The 17,729-nt window shown below is 38.8% G+C and overlaps 1 protein-coding gene across 3 annotated transcripts in view; it reads right to left on the reverse strand.

Moving 5' to 3' along the window:
- LOC111562513 (CUB and sushi domain-containing protein 3) overlaps window positions 1–17,729 on the reverse strand; it is a 233,827-nt gene that overhangs the window by 44,954 nt on the left and 171,144 nt on the right. For all 3 annotated transcript variants that reach the window (XM_035943940.2, XM_023261087.3, XM_055013779.1), the window contains 7 exons: window positions 16,710–16,895; window positions 15,591–15,785; window positions 14,678–14,851; window positions 12,848–13,021; window positions 11,408–11,581; window positions 8,692–8,877; window positions 4,895–5,068 (listed from right to left, as the gene is read on the reverse strand). In XM_035943940.2, coding sequence (XP_035799833.2) covers window positions 4,895–5,068; window positions 8,692–8,877; window positions 11,408–11,581; window positions 12,848–13,021; window positions 14,678–14,851; window positions 15,591–15,785; window positions 16,710–16,895 — 1,263 coding nt within the window. The remainder of the gene's footprint in view (window positions 1–4,894; window positions 5,069–8,691; window positions 8,878–11,407; window positions 11,582–12,847; window positions 13,022–14,677; window positions 14,852–15,590; window positions 15,786–16,709; window positions 16,896–17,729) is intronic.

Genomic DNA, 17,729 nt, shown 5'->3' on the forward strand with positions numbered 1-17,729 from the left:
TTATTTTGTTGCTACTGGTGATGAACACTGAATTATAATGTGCTATTTTCATAACGTCTAGCTCTGCAGATAAAGCTGTTTATAGACTATGCAATCACCTTTCTGCAAATAAATAATACAATCACTGAAAAGCAATAAAGAAACTTAGAGCATGCAATGGAAAACTATATAGGAAATAACCAAAAAAAATCTGATAGACGCACTGAAACAAACATGCGTGTAATGAATTATAGGAAAAACCTAAACCCATGACATCTACAGTTAGGGGATCTGGTGACTTTTTTATGTTGAGAGGTATTTTTCCCCTTAGAGTGAAGGATTACTGCAAATCAATACAAAGTTGTTCTGAGTGATCACCTCTTTCCCGTGATGCAGCATTTCTATTCTGACAGTGGTGTTCTCATCCAGAATGACAATAACTCTGTCCACAGGGCTTGAAAGGTCACTGAATGGTTTGATGAGTATGAAAATGATGTGAATCAGATGCTATGGCCTTCACAGTCACCAGATCTCAATCAAATTCTATCCTGTGGGAGATTTTGGACCAACTCTCTTGACCACTACTACGAAAACACCAAATAAGGTGAAAAAATGTTGCTTAGTCACCCTAGTAAAGTAATGCAAAGACACAGTGAAGCTGCTCTGGTGACACAAGGTAGCCCAGCAACCTATTAAGACACTTTCTGTTGTTTTTTTCCTTTAATTTATCGTTCTTCTGTACATTCATACATTACAGAAAGCCCATCTGTCTTATTAACATTGAAGTGGTAATTGTGTCACTTCAGAAGTTTTTGCAAATGTGTCAGTGGAAACTGAGTGTGAAAATGTACATTTGCACTAATGTGAAACTCACAACTTGAGCTCCAGCTGTATCTTGGTTCTAATTTCCTCTACAGCTGTGACAGATGTTTACTGCCCACTCTGAATTCATCAAAGCCTTAAAGTGATGAACAAGTGATTTAAAATGGTTCCTTGTTTCCATTGTAAGTTACAGATTTCATAGTTATTCAGCAGCACTGATGCAGTATAATCCTGTATGACAACTTGAAGCCTTTTTTCTTCATGTAGATTCTATGGAACTATATTTTCCTGTTACGAAAAAGCTGCTAAATATATTTTTCTGTCATAGGAGTGCTGCTGTATCAGTGCAAAAGTAATTTAATCTGCATTTTGTAGTGTGAATATATGTAATCAACATTTATACTATATGCTCATAAACTGTAAATATCCTACTGCAGCATAATATCTTTTGCATTGCTGTTTATTATGATTAAATCCTGTGGTCGCTGACCCTAGACTGATACCCTGCTACACAAGTTCCTCCAGGGATTTACTCTCTAAACTTGTTTGACAATTTAAATACTTTGGAATAGACTCATGTTGGCTTTACTTATCTCATTTTTTAAGTGATGAGTTGATGCTGATTAGGCTTTGGACAAGTTAAAATAAATGCACTGAATCCAGTTTGGTATTAATTTTTTTTTTTTTTTTTTTTTTTTGTTGCCCAGATTAAAGCAGTATATTAGCTGGGTATCCTCTAGACAAACAGAAGCAGTAGAGCTCATGGTGCTAACACAGAGCTCAGAGTGAATGATGGGACAAAATATAGTGCAAAATTGGAGATCATCACTTTACGAGAGGATCATTTGTCGTAACAGCGGGGTGCTGATCAAATCATCTCAATAATAGACACCAAATTGCTTTTAAAACCGAGGTGATGACTGATAAAGAAGAACATTTTTTAGCTTTTATCCCCCACCCAAAACCCTTACAATTATACACAGATTAGCCACAACATTAAAACCACTGACAGATAGGTTAATAACACTGATTATCTCATTATAATGGAACCTGTCACAGGGTGGGACTCATTAGGCAGAAGGGTAATTCTGTAAGCTAATGTGTTGGAAGCATGAAAAATGGGCACCGTAAGGATCTGAGCGACTCCGACAAGGGCACATTGTGATGGTCACAGATGAATGGGGTAAGAAGCATCTCCAAAGCAGCAGGTCTTATGGGTTGTTCCTGGTATGCAGTGGTTAGAGCGTCTAGCAAAAATGGTCAGCAGCTGTTGAAATAGTAGCAAGGTCATGAGCACCTAACGTTCATTGAGGCACATAGGAAAGGTGGGCTGGTCTGTGTGGTTCGATTCCACAGAAGAGCTGTAAAGCCACAGACTGATCAGCGTACCGCCCCTCACCTCTAACCACCACCAAAAACATCTTCAATGTTCATGTGAGTGTCAAAGCTAAACCATGGAGCAGTGGTAGAAGGTGGCATGTTGTTTACTTGTATATATAGCTGGGTGTGTGTCTTATTTACGAGGGTAAGAGCTGGAAGCAGGATGCAATATGGGAAGAAGCCAATTTGATGAAGGCAGTGTGATTCTCTTGGCAAAGTTCTTCTGGGAAACCAACCACTCATGTGAACTTCGACAAGTACAACTTGCGTCAACACTCCTGCGGCTTCCTACATCCTTTCAAACTAGTGGTGTTTCCTGATGTCAGTGGCCTCTATCAGCAAACTACTTTGCTCTGCCACATTTCAAAAACTGTTCAGGGAAAGTTTGAGGAATATTACATAAGTACTGACTTGGAATCCAGATTACCCACATTTTAGATTGAGCATCAGTGGGATGTGCCGGAAAAACAAGTCTGATACATAGACGTCCCACCTCGAGGTTTTGTGGAGCTCAAAGCTGTTTTGGTAGAATTAGACAAACCTAAACAGCATTACACATTTGGCAGGTGCTTTTGTAGTAGATAAGTGTATACTTTACTACATGCCATGGCTAGGTTTTTATTCAACTACTAGGTTGTATGCACCAAATAATTATGCAGACTGAAGCTAAGCAAAGCAACCCATCTCCACTCTGTGTGATTTTTCTGTTTTGTTAAACTAGGACAGCAACTGTAATGGAGACTCTGGCTGGGTGATAGTTCGGAGCCTCTGCAACCACGTGCATCTCTTTACTATCTGAGAAAACCCACTTCCCTACTGCCTGACTGCTTTCCAACTGAGTAAATACAAAATAGTGAAGGTGAGGGGAGAGTTTGCACTACCATTTAAAGAAGAGGGGGGAAAAATAACTGCCATACAAGTCTGCTTACAAACATTACTTCTGGGTCAGTGAGTTGAACAAACCAAGTGAACATTCAGTAAAGAGAACCCACTTAAATGGTCAGAAATGCTTAAGTGTGATGGGAGGGAAGTGCACAGGGGGGATTAAGTGGGAAAGTTTGTAGTTCCGCAGACATACACTAGAAGACACTTTTTTCCCCATGTTTTTAGAAAACGTCAGGAGGATAGTCTTGAGATAAATGTAGTGAAGACAAGACACTTAAAAAATCTTGTTTATGAGAGTCTCACCCGAGAATTAGATCACAGGTGATCTCTCTTAATCGTTTCAGCAGAAAGCAACATTTACTTTAACACATTTTTGGCTGAGTAGTAAACTCTCACTTCCCTATTACTGAATGGAAGAGGAATAATACGGGTTTTTGTCTGGCAGTGGTCCACCATTCATGTACTCTGCCAAATGCAGATATGTCAGATAAACCACAGGAGTGGAATTTGAGGTTGATAACTGACCAAACATTCCATTAATGTCAAGACTCTTAGGTATCACACCATTGCGCTGAGGTGTTCATATTGTGGGTCTGTTTTAAATATTCCGCTGACTTGTCTCTTGTGGTATCTAACCACGGAGATAGTTTTTGTCTGATGAGTCCAGGTTTGAAGGTTGCTTAAGGTCCTCTCCAGTACAAAATCAAGTTCAATCATTTTACTTTGTTAGCTTGTCTATATACGATGTGGTTGAGCATCTCTTTGCCTTGAAGCTGCTATGTGCCAGTGACGGTCGCAAAAAACGCAGAATCCGACAGCCAACAGTTAAGGAACCAATCCTGCCAGTGTGTGGGCCGGGACTTTCTGTATCATTATTCTTCTTTAGAATTGGTTTCTGTTTCAAATCCATATGGTTGAATTGCTTCAATAATGTCATTTTGAAGCGTATTGCTAGGTAACCTGATCAGGCGTCGATGAGCAGTGGAAGGATGAGTGGAGAAAGAGGTGACAACTTCACAGATTCACACATTCTGGCGGAAGCAACTGTGTAGAGTTACATGTAAGCCATTTTGATCTAGGAAGGGATTCTTTTCATTTAAAGAACTTCAAAATATCTATTGTAGATACAGGGTCATGTTTTTTAGGGGTTTAAATCAATGACCAGAGAGATTTTGTTATTTCTGACAATCAATATAAAATAGTTGAATGGAATTCTGTGTGGCATTGAGAAATCGCATTTAATAGCGAACTCCGATTAGAAATTTTGTACTTGTCATTTTGTAAAATCTAGACATCTACAAACAGTTTTCAATGGAACTACTTACACCAAGAAAAACAGATGAACAGTATATTCTATGAAACATTGACAGCATTGTGGACATTGCTTCTGGAAAAAGAAGTTAGTGCTGAACTTTTTAAGACGCTATTTTTTTGCTGCTGCTGTGAACAAAACAAACAGGATTCCATTAAACTCTAGAGTCTGGGTGTGATGGCAGTAATCTCAGAGATGGATCTCTCACAGCTGGGCAAATAAAACTCTAATTATTTGTGTAGTTAGATACCACTAGTGGTAAGTGAGAAAGTATGTTTTGTTTTTCTTTTGTGATTTGAGTAAACCAAACCTTTATCTGCAATTCTTTCCATTAATTTAAAGAACATTTGTCCAGGAAGCACAAACAGAGTTGGAATCACGACTCTATTTTACACAATCAAAACAGTCCTTAATAGATTATGAAGATCACAGTCGTCAGGGAGTGAGATAAAGAAAGACTTTTTGTTGGAATCTGTGCAGGAATGTGTGTATATGCATGACCAGGTGTGTGTGTACCTGAGCAGTGGGGCAGCGGACCACTCCAGTGTCCATTCAGCTGACAGGTGAGTGATGAGTCTCCAATGAGCTGCTGGTCTCCGAGGCAGGAATATCTCACCGTGGAGCCAAAGGTAAACTTCTCCCCACTCATCACTCCGTGGGGAGGTGAACCTGGGTGGCCACAGTCCACCTCTGCATGATATAGAGAGAGAGATTATCATGACAGAATGGATGGACGGATGGATTATTGTTGCACACTTCAACACACCTGATAAAATCACCTCTCACTCTGCTACTGGTGCTGATGGGACACCACACTGACTTCTATTGTCAGAGAAACAGCTTGATAGGTAATGAAAAGTTTTTCTTTTATTGTTTCAGTTAAAGATTTTTCTTCTCCTTTTTTACAGTCTTAGCTGGGCTGGTGAAAGCACATACAATTATTAGATATTAACGACACCCTGTGAAAAGCAGCAACAGTCCAACACACTGTTATGAACATTTAATCTGGATGTAGTTCAGGGAGCTTGTGTTAAAAGAGCAAGTTTAGTAGATTAATGTGCCTTAATACATTTAACAGAAATTTGTTGGCTGTTTCTACAACGGCATCATTGTCATAAGCTGCTTTTCATGAAAAGATGAGTTGGTGCACAGTTCAGACAGCAGATATTTGGACAGTTTTTTTTTTATCTCACTGAGGTATCAAGTCTCAGCTTTAGTCAGAGTATGTTTACATGAACACACAGAGAACTTTGTGGGAGAGAAAATGCAGTTGCACACACAAATTTGTACAGTATATATGATATTTTTAGGGATCATAGTCCTGATGAATGCTAAAATTTGAGGCATTTGGCTGCGTGTGAGCACAAAGAATGCTCCTGTAAATATCTCAGTGTTTATCCTGCTGCTGCCGTCAGCACAGAAATCAATTAATCAATAGCTAGTGCGCCAGTTCCTCTGACAGCCAAACATTTACTTTTTTGCTTTGTACATTTTTGCTAAATACAACCTGGCCTTTCTGTCTTTGAAGCTCACCAGAGGTTTGTATCTGGTTCCTCTGAGGTTGTGGTCATGAAATCTCCCTGCAAATGATTTTTCTGTCATCTACAAGACTTGTAGCCTCTTGGACTGCGAGGTTGTTTGTCATTTTTTTATTTTCCCATGCGAATGTACCTCTGTTTGTTTATTTCAAACTGACTACAACTGCCATCTCTTGATATCAGGGCACTGGTCTTTGTTTCTTGCATTTTAAGCATCATTGTCATCATCTTCACTCTCAATTCTCAAGCACATTTGAGCTCTTTTGTGCAGGAACTACTTTGGAATCAGCTGCTCAAGAACCATTTAGTAACAAGTGTCCACTTATTGTTGAACCCTTGCAATTTTAAAATTGTGTGTAAAAACAGTCTTTCAAGTACTCAAAATAAACCTAATATTTGGCACTTCAATGTAGTATTGATTATTTTATTCCAAACTGAATGAACTGCAGCAGAGCCCAAAATAGTGTAGACACACAATAAAACGCATACAGCAAATAAATCGAACTTGATACATAATTTTCTGTGCTACCACATTATTTTATGACCTTTATGTATATTTGTGGGAGTTGTCATTTAATCAGCTTCGTTTCATAATGCAAAGCAAGTTCCTATAATTTTTGCAAAGCTAATTTCTTAACAAAGAGTCACTGATGCCTGGAGCAGTGAATAAACATTTGAGACAGACACTCCTGTGTATCTCTTTAATTACTATTCCGTTTGATAAAATAAATGCTGCGCGTCATCTCTCTACCATGAAATGAACTGGATTTTTTTGAGCCCGTGTGAAAAAAGCAGAGGTTTACTTAAGATAATTTCACTGGAATTGGGTCATTGCTGTCAGCAGTCAGAAACAGAGTGCACATGAAGCAGACGTTTGAGAGCAACTCTGATAGTTCATAGATGGTATTTGTTGTAATTCAAATGGTTAGTTCTGAGGGAATACTGGCTGTAGCCTGAACAACTGGTCCTCTAACAGTCCCCACATTTCTCAGTTAGGCACAGTGGAACATCACCAAAAGTCACTGGGGCATCTCACATTAGACAGATGCTCCCAATCGCAGCATTTAGCAACTTGTACCATTAAAAGTCGGTGGGCGAAAAATGACACAAACAAGGTTAAAGACATTCAGCTGAGGGTAATTTATATCTCTAAATCTGCATCTCTTGTTAGGTTTTTTAACCCTATGAGCCCCAGGCTGTTTTCAGGACAATTTCAATACCTTTACTGTTAAGCTCTTATCTTGGTTATTATAGGTGTTAGTCTATTCAGATCTTCTATCATTTGATGTGACTAAAAGATTTTTAGATTTGCCTTTATATTATAGAAACAATATTTGCTGTATTAAGGTTACCATCCCTCTTCTTTTGACCACAGCTTTTAAATCATTGTAATGAAAACCAAATCCATACATTTTTTTTATACAAAGTGAAATGTCAACCACATGCTTGAAACTATGCAAAAATAATTACAAAACTAGAATATTCCTGTGTCATCAAAATGGGTGATTTGTGGCGTTTATTCTGATGCGTAACCAGTTTGCATTGTGACACAATACCAACAGGGAATTGGAGTGTGAAATTTAGTGAAGATGTTATTTCACGGAGGTTTTATCTGTCTTCATGGTGTTATTTCTTCAGCATGTATAAATATATTTTACTTTTTCCTGTGAGATTAAAATATTGCATAGATATCTTATTATTCTGCCAAGGAATGCAGTGGAGTTATGATGATCGGTATATGTTTGTCCATCTGTTTGTCTGTCTGACTGTTCGCAACATTATTCAAAAACAGACTAACAGTTCTGGATGAAATTTTCAGGGAAGGTCAGAAATGACACAAAGACAAAGTGATTAGATTTTGGCAGTGATGCAGCTTACAGTCTGGATTTGTTAAAGATTTCTGTATTATTGTGAGACAGTGGCACAGCGTCACTGTAACTATGACAACAAGTGAACACTACGTCAGCTGCTTGCTGATGATCACGTGATTCTGATCCTACTAAAAATCCACCACTGCGGACTTATCAGGAGTTATCCGTTGGAAATGACACAAGGAACAATTGACTAAATGGTGGGGGTGTTTTTGAATCCCATCAATTCCTGCCGCCCGCTACATATTTATGTCACACGATTCCGTATCCGTACATAATGTACACATGCATAACACACGCCTGTGCTCAGCGCAAGGTCATTTTGCTTGTGGGTACATGTATATTAAATGGGCACATTCTATGGTGTTGTGATTTCTGACCATCAATAACTAATAAAAAATGCTGCATTTCTGACAACGCCATACGGAGGAATGAACAGTCTTGGTGGAGTACTATGCTCTCTGAGTGCTTTTCTTGTTATCTATGCAGCGACAAATCTGGATATTAGCATCTATGCAATGATGAGTTCATGAGTAATTCAAATAAGAGCATTGGATGTGGAGATGATTTCACAGCTACATGCATGTTGTAACTATAATTAAATGTTATGTAAATTTAAGATTATCACAGATGCTTCGTTGCACATACAAGAAACTTCATTGTTGCGAAGGTCAAGACATGCAGTTTAATTTGATATGTGCTACACCTCATTGCATTTAATACTAACAGAGAAATTCAACCAAGATAATTTGCACACAAACTGCATTTGTGAGAACGTTTGCATGAAACACACTGATTACACACAAAAGGGGTTTGGAACAGAAAACAAACATCTTTACTCATAACGTGAATAGCTCGATTTGCCTGTTTATTGCAAATGTAATTTTAAAATTAGCCACTGTACCGATGCATTCCGGTAGAGGTTTGTCCCAGTGGCCCACCGGCTGGCATGTGAGCACCGAAGAGCCGAACAGGTAATATCCAGGGTTACAGTCATAGAAGACCACACTGCCGAACGTAAAGTTACCGTGTTCAATCTTACTCTCCCGGATGGAGTTGGCAGGAATTCCTGGATCTGTGCAGTTAACCACTGAGGAAAAGAAAGAAAAAAAAAACTACATTCATGAAACAGTTTATTTCTCAAGAAACTTGATCATAGCAGAATAGTACAAGTAAGACAACATCATCATTTCTTATTGCTGAAAGGATTTTTCAGCCAAGATAATTTCACCCAAATTACTCTTGGAATTGGATAGTCAGATGCTGAAAAACAGCCTTTTGCTCTTTTCCCTATATTCCTGTTACCATGAGTAAAGTCTTATTAAGTCTTTTTAGGGATTCAATTCATTATCTATAATCTCTTTATCATAAGTGTGCAGTGGGAGAAAAGTAATGGCTTGTAGAGCTGCTCCTGGCAACTTTTAATAAATATCAATTTATTGTGGTTTTTAAAGACAATGCAGATGAATTATTGATGTACAAGACAGTAATGCGTGCTTAAGTCAAGGTGAATATTCACTTCTTGGAAAGGTTTCTAAATCCATCTTATGAAAATGTATGATCTCGCTCCATGGGGCTGCTGCAGCATTAAGTATGTATATAGTGTGCATCATGCAAATGCACTGCAGGAGACGAAATATAGCACACATTCATTCTTTATTAAACTGTAAAATTATACATATTGTATAGTTACTGCACTCTAATGTAGTCTTGTATGGTTTATGGATCAAGTTATCTGGACAGCAGGTATTCTGTCAAGAGTTGTTTGATTTTAACACTGTGTGGGAATCTGCCTAAATTACTCCACCCATCACATAACTGGGGATTTTTCCTGGAAGCTGTGTAATCTTTTTCTTTTTCTCTTTCTGGATGGAGCGTAATTTGCATAAATGTTATCTGTCAGCATGTTCCCGTGAGCTAATAATAGAAATGTTGACATGACCTAATCAGAGGCTTTTTCTGTTTATTCTACAAACAAAAAGAAACGTTAGTGCAGGCTATATTAAGCATTGCCAATAATAATAACATCTAATGTTTCCTGCTAAAAAACAAAGGCACAGCTATTGTCACACATTCACAAGCATCCATTTTAGAAGCAGCTAGTCTCTAAAACCACAATACTGACAAGATGGATCAGTCAGCTGAGAGGAGACAAGGGTGAAATTAAGTTTAGGGCAACATCCAATTAAATCAATAATGCAAATATGTGACAAAGCTGGCTAAATGTGGTGAAGTTTTAGTGGGAACAGACAGACATACTTTGACAAAGGGAGTCATTGCAGACTAATATAATCTCACTGTTTTGATCGCTCACCAGGTCTGTCTCTGCAGTGCTATTCAGAATAATGAAAATTGTGTCTCTTCACATCCAACTGCCAACAAAATTCAAGCCAAGAGAGGAGATATTCATAAATGGGCAAAATCTGGCAAACCCAGCTTCCGTCCACTAGATCCAGAGGTAATAGACCAATTAAAACCACTCGGATTCATAACAATGTCATCATGTTACCATATTTCATTGAAACCAGTCAACAACGTACAATATTTACCTACATTTAGCACATTTTCACACCGCAGTGAATATCTATCTCAAGTTAGAAAGAAATGATATAGGAAAAGCTCTTTTTTTTTACAAACATCATTAAAAAGGAGGTTGAATGGTGTTAATGTCAGTTTCTATTTCATTTTGGTGACAAGGTAAAAAGTGGAAAATATGTCTTCAAAACATCCAACTTTTCTAAACAACTTTCTCAGGTAAACATTTCTTTGGGCTGGTTACACATAAAGACCCCTGCATTACTGTTGATTGTAAACACAGCACTAAAGAGCCTAAGCTGGGCAAACTAAAATGTAAGAAGCACCATCATGTGACTAAATTAGATATCTTCCAGTGATTGCATCCTGTGATTTCATGCCTCTGAAGTAATCTCTCTCTGCACCTTCTCCCCTTTCCTACATTCTGTTTAAGCTTAATATTGCCATTTCTCTGCTTTTGCTCTAAGACCAGGCTACAGATGTGGAGAAGTAGCGCAGGCAGGGACTTCTACCATTCAAATCAATAGATGCGTGAGCACCACCTCTATCTCTTCTGCTGGTTTGTCTGAGCCTCTGTAGGCTCGGCAGTCACTGGCCACTGCTTCCAGAACGATCATGATACATCTGCTGGCGGCTGATTTCGTGTGGTCATCCTAGCTTCAGAGCCCTGAATGATCACACAGCACCTGCAAAAAAGCTATTTCATTCTGCCCCAACACTTTGGCTGGATCCTATTTCTGCTTGCTGGCAGGTTCCTGTTGCCACTTATGGCTAGCCTGACTTACAGAGGCAGCACTAGATAAAGTAGCCTGCTGTAAAATAAAATGAAAACACTTTTAGTTGTCGTGGTACACCCCTCTTTAGAAATGAGTCCTTGCAAATGGTTAATGAGATGCATAAGAATATGATGCATCTGTTGGTTCAAATTCTTGTTTTTTTTTCCCTGTTTGTTTTGACTCCTCAGGCAAAGTCTGTTGAGACACCTGAATTCAACTGTCAAGGTAGATTTGCATCCTTCTGATACCTAAGTCAAGTCAAGCTGACAGTCATTTATACATTCCGGAGGCTCTGCAGCTGGACCTCACCTCTGCATGTTGGTGGCTGCTGGCTCCACTGGCGGTTAGCCTGGCACTGGGCGGTGGATGGTCCTTCCAGGGTGTAGCCTTTGTTGCAGGAGAATCGCACCATGTCATTGTAGTTGAAGCCATCGCCTGTGGTGCGGCCATAGATAGGGCTACCAGGGTGGCCACATGTGACAGCTGAGGTTGACACGCATCACCCAGGTACGTGATTAAATCAGGAAGTGGAGAAGATAATGGAAAATGACAGGCAGCAAACAATGGATACAGAAATGGCAAAGGAGAGGGAGTGGGAAACAGTGTGTAGAAAGACAGAGAATGAGGGAGAGAGAGAAAATTCAATAACAATGATCGAGGTCGCATACAGTGACACCTATCATAAGAAAGTCATTATCATATAATTAACCTCAGAGGACAATAGGGGGATTAGACTCGAGGCATGATCTCAACCGGGAAAGATTAAGCAGCATATTTCAGTGCAGTAAGAGGTGAATGGGAGATCAAGAATCAAATTACGAGCTATTGACAGATTTCAGCGTTTGTCAAACTAAAGGAGTGGAGTGCTCTGGGAACTGCAAGTAGCTTCAGATTTTTCTTTCTTTCTTTCTTTTACAAAATGATAAACAATTCACTGAGCTGACTTTTGAAAATAAGAAAATTCTTGTGTCAGATATTGCTCAGAATAAACAAAGGAAATAAGTGCCTGAAAAGTTAAAAAAAAACAAAAAAAAAAAAACTAAGATACAAGTATGACACATTACTGAAATAAAAGACTCAGGCTAGAATAAAACAGTAAAAAGTAAAGCTGGCAATCATACTGAGGTGAAGTAAGATGACACATAATAGAAAAATGAAATGAAATATTATATTGCACCTGAAAAATTTAATTACTTTAAATATTGCACATACTGATGTTGCTGTACTTGAACATAAAATACTACCCATCTAATCATAAAGTTGCACATGCAAATAAAACGTATCACCTGAGAAATAAAAAATATTGAATACATACATATTGCACGAAATAAAATACTACACATGACGCAGAAATTGATTTTGCACAAACTATTGAAAAGTAATTACAATGATATTGATAATGTTTAGATCTAAGTGTTTTCTGCAGAAAGCAGAGGAGTTATAGAGTTAAATCAAATCTTACATCTTTAAATAAACGGTTCTTTGTCGTGAATACAAATTTAGATATTCAGGGCTCCCTTAAAACAATATCAAACTAAAAATACTCATACTTGAAAAGCAGTGTCTATACAAATAATCAAGTAGGTCGTCTTTGTCATTGAAAAGTAGACTCAGGAAAACACTGTCCATTTAATTTTGATCTATTTAATTTTATTTTTCCACACCTGCACAGCTACTCTTATCCAAATACTCTTAGCAAACTCACATACACTCCCACTTATCAGTGATAAGTGGTGTTAAAGTACTTACAGATACAGACTGGGAGGTGTCCGGACCAGTTGTGGTCCTGCTGGCAGATCCGTACTGAGGAGCCGATGAGCCTGAATCCAGGGTTGCACTGATAAACCACCGTGTCTCTGTAACCAAAGTTTTCTCCGATCACCTGCCCATTGACAATCTGCTCTGGGATGCCACAGTGGCCGACTGTAGGACGGTGGCAAAAGACAAGCGGCCATGAGCACATTTTACCATTTCTTCTTGCTTAATATTTATTGTTCTTTCTAAACTAGATCATTAATTTCTTCACTGAGAGAGACTTTGCCATGACAAGATAGCCCATCCTAAACTCCTGTAGTATTTATAACACTCTGTCAAAACGGAGGTCCAATTTTTGCAGCGGATGCAATGCACTTGACGAATCATAATGAACTGTTTCAGTCAATGTGGTGCGAAGATGTAGTTCAGCTCGCTATCCATTTGGAATAATGACCTGCAGTGGCTCCCATTGAACTAATGGATGACAGTTGCAGGGTAGAAACACAATTTTGATTGTGTTATCATGTTTGAATAACTTTGCATTTTGACAACAGTATTAGAAAATGAAATGAGCAAACTGGTATTTTAAAAGGTCTTGCAATTATAATGGGTGCAAGCAAAATTAGTGTATTCATAAAACATATTGGATTTGGAATGCATTTTTCACCTCATTATCTCTGAATTTTTATTTCTAAATTCACACAGACTTCAGCTTCACTTGTGGTGATAACTTTGCCTTTCTAATCTACAGTAGCCAGAGAGACGCATGTGAAACTCTTCAAAATCTGTGCAATACACTCATGCACATAATCGTATTACTTTCAGCTACAATAAATCCCTTTCAGAGAGGAGGAATCTTGCTGAGATTTCCACTGCCACTTAAAACCTGGGAAATTGCCACTGACTTGAGAGTAAGATTTCCCTAATTCACTCCTGCACCCAGAGACTCAGCTGAGCATTTTTTTTATCACACTCCAGTCGAGGGTAGCCAGATTCTATGAAGATAATGCTGAAGTAGGCAACTATACCGAGAGGTCCCTCGCTATGTTAATCCTGTCAGTCATATCACCTAAACAAGAGAAAGGTGTCCCTCTTTAAATGAACTGAACCAATCTTGAGCTGAGCTGGGAGAGCTGGTGCCACACAGCTGATAAATAGACTAATGCATCTGCCAGGGAAACCTTCACATTCTGCTACTGCGTGGGTTGGAATGTGGCTCAAGTAATTACGTGTGTCTCATTTTCTTCACCAGTACAGAGCTGTGATGAGCCGTGGTAAGCTTAGCTGTAGCATATTTTCTTGTTTATATATCCTAACAACTGCTCAAATTGTGCTGGTACAGCTTGGCAAGTGTGTCATGGTTTCAGGGAAGCTGTGGCTCCACAGCTGCTTTCTCACATTTGATATTTCACAAACACCAAATTGCAGTGACTCGAAGGCTTTGCAGTATAGAACCCTGCTCCAATCTGCTACAGGTAGCTGCCAAAAGTGCTCGCACATTTGCAAAACAAATTTTCACTGTATGATCTCAACAAGGTCTGAAACTGGCTGATGAGTTCCAACGGCATCGCTGAGAAACAGCACCATGTCAGAACCAGATGACAAAAAAATGTTACATCTTCTAAACGTTTTACAGTCATTGGCCATGCACACTTGGCAACAAAGGCAATTATAGTCACCCTCTGCTTGCCCATCTGGTTGTATTCTGGGCATGTTGGCCCAACCAAAAAAGCTCAAACTCTGTCTGAACAGACTGCCAACAGTTTCTGACCTGGTCAATGCTGTCCTTTAAAAAGTTAAAGGGAACATTTAGACCATGCTTACCCAGGCACTGAGTCTCCATCCCACTCCAAAGGCCAGAGAGGAGACACTCTCGAACAGTGGATCCCGTTAAAACATAGCCAAGGTTGCAGCTGAAAATGGCTGATGCTCCAAAGGTAGTTTGGGTCCCAATTTTCTTCCCATTAGGAGGAGTGGGAAGATTGCCACAGGAAATGACTGCAAAAAGATGAAGAGGATAGTAAAAACTAAGAGCAAGGAGATGGAGGAGGCACCAGGAGAGGAAAAAAGAACAAGAGAGAAAGAAAGAAGAGCTGGAAGTTGGCTTACATCTTCAGAGTCAGTGGGAGAGCACAGTCATTTACACCCATCTTAGCGACCTTAATGCGATAAAAGAGTGACCTGTACTATTTCACGGGGAGGATAATGATGGTGTTTGCCCTTGTCCCAACATCTTTCATCATGCTGGCTGGGATCTACTTTTGCCATTACATGGTCTATTCAGCACTTTTGCTTCTCAAAAAACAGCTCCCATGACAGCAGAGAAAAGCTTTTATTTCATTTATTTCTTTTTTATTTCTTTATTTCGATTCCCACAGTAATGCTGATTAAGTGAGCCGAAAAGAAGATACTTATTCTTCAAGTCTTGTGCAGATTTTTCAATTTAGCTGGATACCAATGTTAAAATGCTTTTATCTTCTAATTTTTCAATGAAACTAATGAAACACATATACAGTGTGAATATGGAATGGGACTACAACACTACTGCTATTCTATTTTTTATGTTAATACGATGATTAACTAGTGACAAAGCAGAGGTAATTTCTGGTAACATCGTCCTTTTAGTTAAATTCTATGCTCATTCTTTCTTTTGGAATGTGGACTTTACTTGAATTTCAGGAATTTGTGTTATCAACAAGTGCTGTGTTAATGTCCTGTTGCAGCCAAAGTGACTCACTTTTACACCGAGGTCTCTCGTTTCTCCAGCTCCACGCTCCATTGGCCAGGCACTGGATGTGGGCGGGGCCAACGCGATAGTATCCGGGGTTGCAGGTGAATATTATTTTAGTTCCATACTCATAATGCGAACCATTGACTATCCTCCATTTCCCATGGTCCAGAGTGAAGGAGCTGAGACTTGGGCACATCATCACTGTGAAAAAAACCCAAATGAAACATGATAATTGAGTGGGCAGTAGCTTTTGGGGGGATCTGTCTAATTGCTTTACATCTGTTTTCATCTCTTCTCCCTTGTACGTCCCCTGCAAACATATGCAACAACTCATCATATAAAGAAAGTACAAATAGATACAAAGGAATACATTAAGCAGTACAATAATCTAATCTATGCGGTGCAGTTAACACAAATGTTCTTCCACAACAAAGCTATTTATGAACTGGCGCACTCTAAAACCAAATGAGCTTCAAAACAAACTCTGTTCCCTTTTTTGCTGTATACGGCAGAGAATAAACATCGGTCTCCATAGAAAACAGTGCTGTCAATCACTCTTCACAGCGACTTTCAAACTTGGAGGAGTTGCTCTGGCATGTAAAACACTCATCCCAGTGCCAGCTACAGATTTCCTCTCAACCACTATTCTCCCTTTCATCCATCTGTTTTATCACCACCCAATAAGTTAGTGTTTTTGTAATGAAACTGCAACTCGTGGTTCTGTGGGACCACACTCCATATTTTATGACATTTTCCATTACTGTGCAGTTTTGTTAAAACTGTTTGATATTCTACAAGTTCTCCGGAGGATTTTTTTTTAAAACCCCCAACTTGGATCTTCTCCAATTCAAAACAAAAAGGAAACAAAAAAAAATCTGTGTCCTCCATTACTCTTCCTCATCCTCATGTTTTGATTTCTTGCATATCAAAAATAGCAGAAGTAATACACAATGGGAACATTATCAAAATGAAAGTCCTCCATAAATCTTACTCTCTAGTCCTAAAATTTGAGAATGTTTTTACAAAAAAAAAAAAAAAAAAAAAGAAATCTTGCTATGGGTCCTTGCAGTCTCTCTGAATCAGTCTCTCTCTCTTCTACATCCTCCCCCAGCACCATCTACTCACCGATGCATCGGGGTATCTTGTTGTGATTGCTCCAGGTGCCGTCTGGCTGGCAGACTGTGGTCGTCAGCTCTTTGGAGGAGAGCCGGTAGCCGCTGTTGCAGAAGTAGGTCACCCGTGTGCCGACAGAGTAATCAGCAGCGAGCACACCTCCGTTCACTGGTGCACTGGGCACACCGCATGACACAGCTGCAAGCAGCAAGAGAGCCATTGTTGATGCACATGTTAATGTGCAGAACAAGATGCATACCAGAGAGACATGGTCAGACAGGCACAGAATCACTCAACAGCCACATGTATGGCAGACAGTGATAAATACACATCTAAATATACTTTCACTGGTATTGGCAGTGCAACAAAGACACTATTTGGTACTTTATCTTTTGTCAAATGGTTATAATCTTAGGAAATAAACATCATGAAAGGAAGTAAAATGGCACTGCACTTCTATGTATAATACCAACAACAATGCAAATATCTATGTTTCCAATCAAAGTCAAAATTTTATATAAAGGTTTCACACCTGCATATTATGATTAAAAGATAATGTGGAAATGCATGTGTCACATCAAAACTTAATTCATTTGCTTATAAACTATGCATCCATAAAAAAAAAAGCTCTTTAAAGTTTACAAGGTAAAGAAAATCAAGAAAATACATATGGACCTGGCTTCTAAATAAAAAATAAATGGATCTAGCCTCCTCAGAGTAAAAGTGAAAATGGAAAACAAAAAAAAGAATCCATTTACACATCCAGTCCGATATCCTAACTAGCTAAAGATCAATAATCTCCCTCCAGAGTCACAGGTTCCAACATTAACGATTACCTCTTAAATTATGCCCCCCCCCAAAAAAAGACAAAAGTGGCTTATTTAATATTTTATGTTGCTTATTTCATAGTCAGAAAATATTTTAATGACATATAAAACTGCAGCCTAAAATCTAGCTAATTTCAGTTCCAACTCTTCCCAACATTAAAAGTAGGAAGCACTCACACACTGAAAATCTACCACACAGCACTTC

This window comes from Amphiprion ocellaris, chromosome 9, assembly GCF_022539595.1.
Source record: "Amphiprion ocellaris isolate individual 3 ecotype Okinawa chromosome 9, ASM2253959v1, whole genome shotgun sequence".
NCBI classification, from domain to species: domain Eukaryota; kingdom Metazoa; phylum Chordata; class Actinopteri; family Pomacentridae; genus Amphiprion; species Amphiprion ocellaris.